The sequence below is a fragment of the Eurypyga helias genome, unplaced genomic scaffold (assembly GCF_000690775.1).
Source record: "Eurypyga helias isolate BGI_N326 unplaced genomic scaffold, ASM69077v1 scaffold38698, whole genome shotgun sequence".
Classification (NCBI taxonomy): domain Eukaryota; kingdom Metazoa; phylum Chordata; class Aves; order Eurypygiformes; family Eurypygidae; genus Eurypyga; species Eurypyga helias.
The window spans coordinates 1-1,600 of NW_010265690.1; the positions used below are offsets into that span (position 1 = coordinate 1).

At 59.8% G+C, this 1,600-nt stretch overlaps 1 protein-coding gene across 1 annotated transcript in view; it reads right to left on the bottom strand.

The window, feature by feature from the left end:
* Nucleotides 1-122: 122 nt before the first annotated feature.
* Nucleotides 123-1,600, bottom strand: part of LOC104513471 (E3 ubiquitin-protein ligase HECTD3-like) — a gene marked incomplete at its 5' end in the record, with an annotated part of 7,384 nt that continues 5,906 nt past the window's right edge. Inside the window, 5 exons of the mRNA XM_010156827.1 lie at nucleotides 123-207; nucleotides 369-440; nucleotides 530-611; nucleotides 888-962; nucleotides 1,427-1,556. Of these exons, the coding sequence (XP_010155129.1) occupies nucleotides 123-207; nucleotides 369-440; nucleotides 530-611; nucleotides 888-962; nucleotides 1,427-1,556 (444 nt within the window). The remainder of the gene's footprint in view (nucleotides 208-368; nucleotides 441-529; nucleotides 612-887; nucleotides 963-1,426; nucleotides 1,557-1,600) is intronic.

The window sequence follows — 1,600 nt, forward strand, 5'->3', positions numbered from 1 at the left end:
CTTGGGAAACACGGACACAAACAGGGCCTGGGGCAGGACGGCAGGGTCCGGCCCTGCGGTTTTATTGAATTCGGTGTCTCCGGAGCGGGCAGCTCCCACAGCCCGGGGTGCCCTGGGCGGGCTCATTCATCCCAGGCGTTCCTGTCGGTGTCGATGGACACGCAGTTGTACACGGCGTACCGCAGCAGCTCCTCGCAGGCCTTGGCCCTGGGTGGGGGACGGTGGGTCACTGAGAGCCCCGTGCTTCCCTCCCTGTGCCTGCCCAGACGTCCCCCAGGGCAGGACCTGGGGAGCCTGGGAGGCGACCCCAACGCCAGCCCCAGGGAGGGAGGAGCATCCCCATCTCCCCTGTCCCCAGCTCAACTCACGAGGAATAGTTGGGCAAGAAGAAGGTGCAGGAGCACGTGGAGGCCTGTGGCAACAAGTCCATAGCATTCAATCTTGGGAGAAAGGAGAGAGTCAGACCCTGGCATGGCGTAGGGACCCGGGCACTGCACAGGGACCCTGGCACCACGCAGGATGGACTCACTCTGCTCTTTCCGGGTAGATACTGATCTGAACTGGGAGGCGACTCCGGCCAGTGACGAACTTGAGGAAGTGGCTGAGATCCTCTGAGGGGAAGGACAAAGCTCAGGTCTCAAGGACAGGGACAGGACCCATTTACTGCTGTCATGGCAGGGTCTGCCCTTGCCAAAGCATCCCAGGAGCACAGTGGATGCTTCTGGGATGCTCTCAGAAGCATCCCAGGAAGGGCCAGGCAGGATGATCCCAGTGAACTCCCAGGGAAGCACCGGGTGAGCATCCCTGGGGCACAGGGCTGTGGGTACCCTGTCCCCTGTCCCACCCAGGTCCATATGAAGAGGGGGGAAAGGCTTGGGGTCTCTCACCGCTGGTGAAGTTGTTGAGTGCCTCCAAGAACATCTGGACACGGGTGTCATTGGAGGAAAATCCCTCAAATTTGACTGTGACAAAGAATACACAACAGCTTCATTAGAAACTCCCAAAATTTTAAAATTATCATGGGACATAATCCATCCCACCCTTCTGTGAGAGCCCAGAGCAGAGGCAGGAGAGAAGACCCTCTAGTCTTGGTGAGCCCTTGCAAGTCCCTGGCACCCCGAGAGGGGCCAGTACCCTGCATAAAGGTAAGTGGAGAAATGAAGGTCCCAGTTTGCAGGGTGGCTGTTCACCTCTGCCCACAGCAGCCGAAGACCAGAAGGACCAGGGTGGGGACCGCTAGTTTGCAGCTAAACCTGAAGCATCCCCACTCAGGGTCCCTCCAGCTCATCTTTCCCCAGGATCCCAAGCATGCTATGACCAGGACTCAGCATGGGGCAGGATGTGTGCACAGGACAAGTATTGTTGAGGGGTGCCTATGCCCAGGTGGGGGGAGCGGAAGCAGCTTTGGGCTGGCCCTGGCACTTACTGAAGTTTCGCAGTTTGGCCACCGTGATCTCGGGGTCCCCACAGACCTTCTTCTCCAGCTGCTGCCAGGTGAGCAGGTCCAGCACAGGCTGGGGCACCACGCGGAGCAGCCCAGCACGCATGGCTGCGATCTGGGAGGGCACAGGAGGGGTCCCACGTCACCGTGACCAATCTG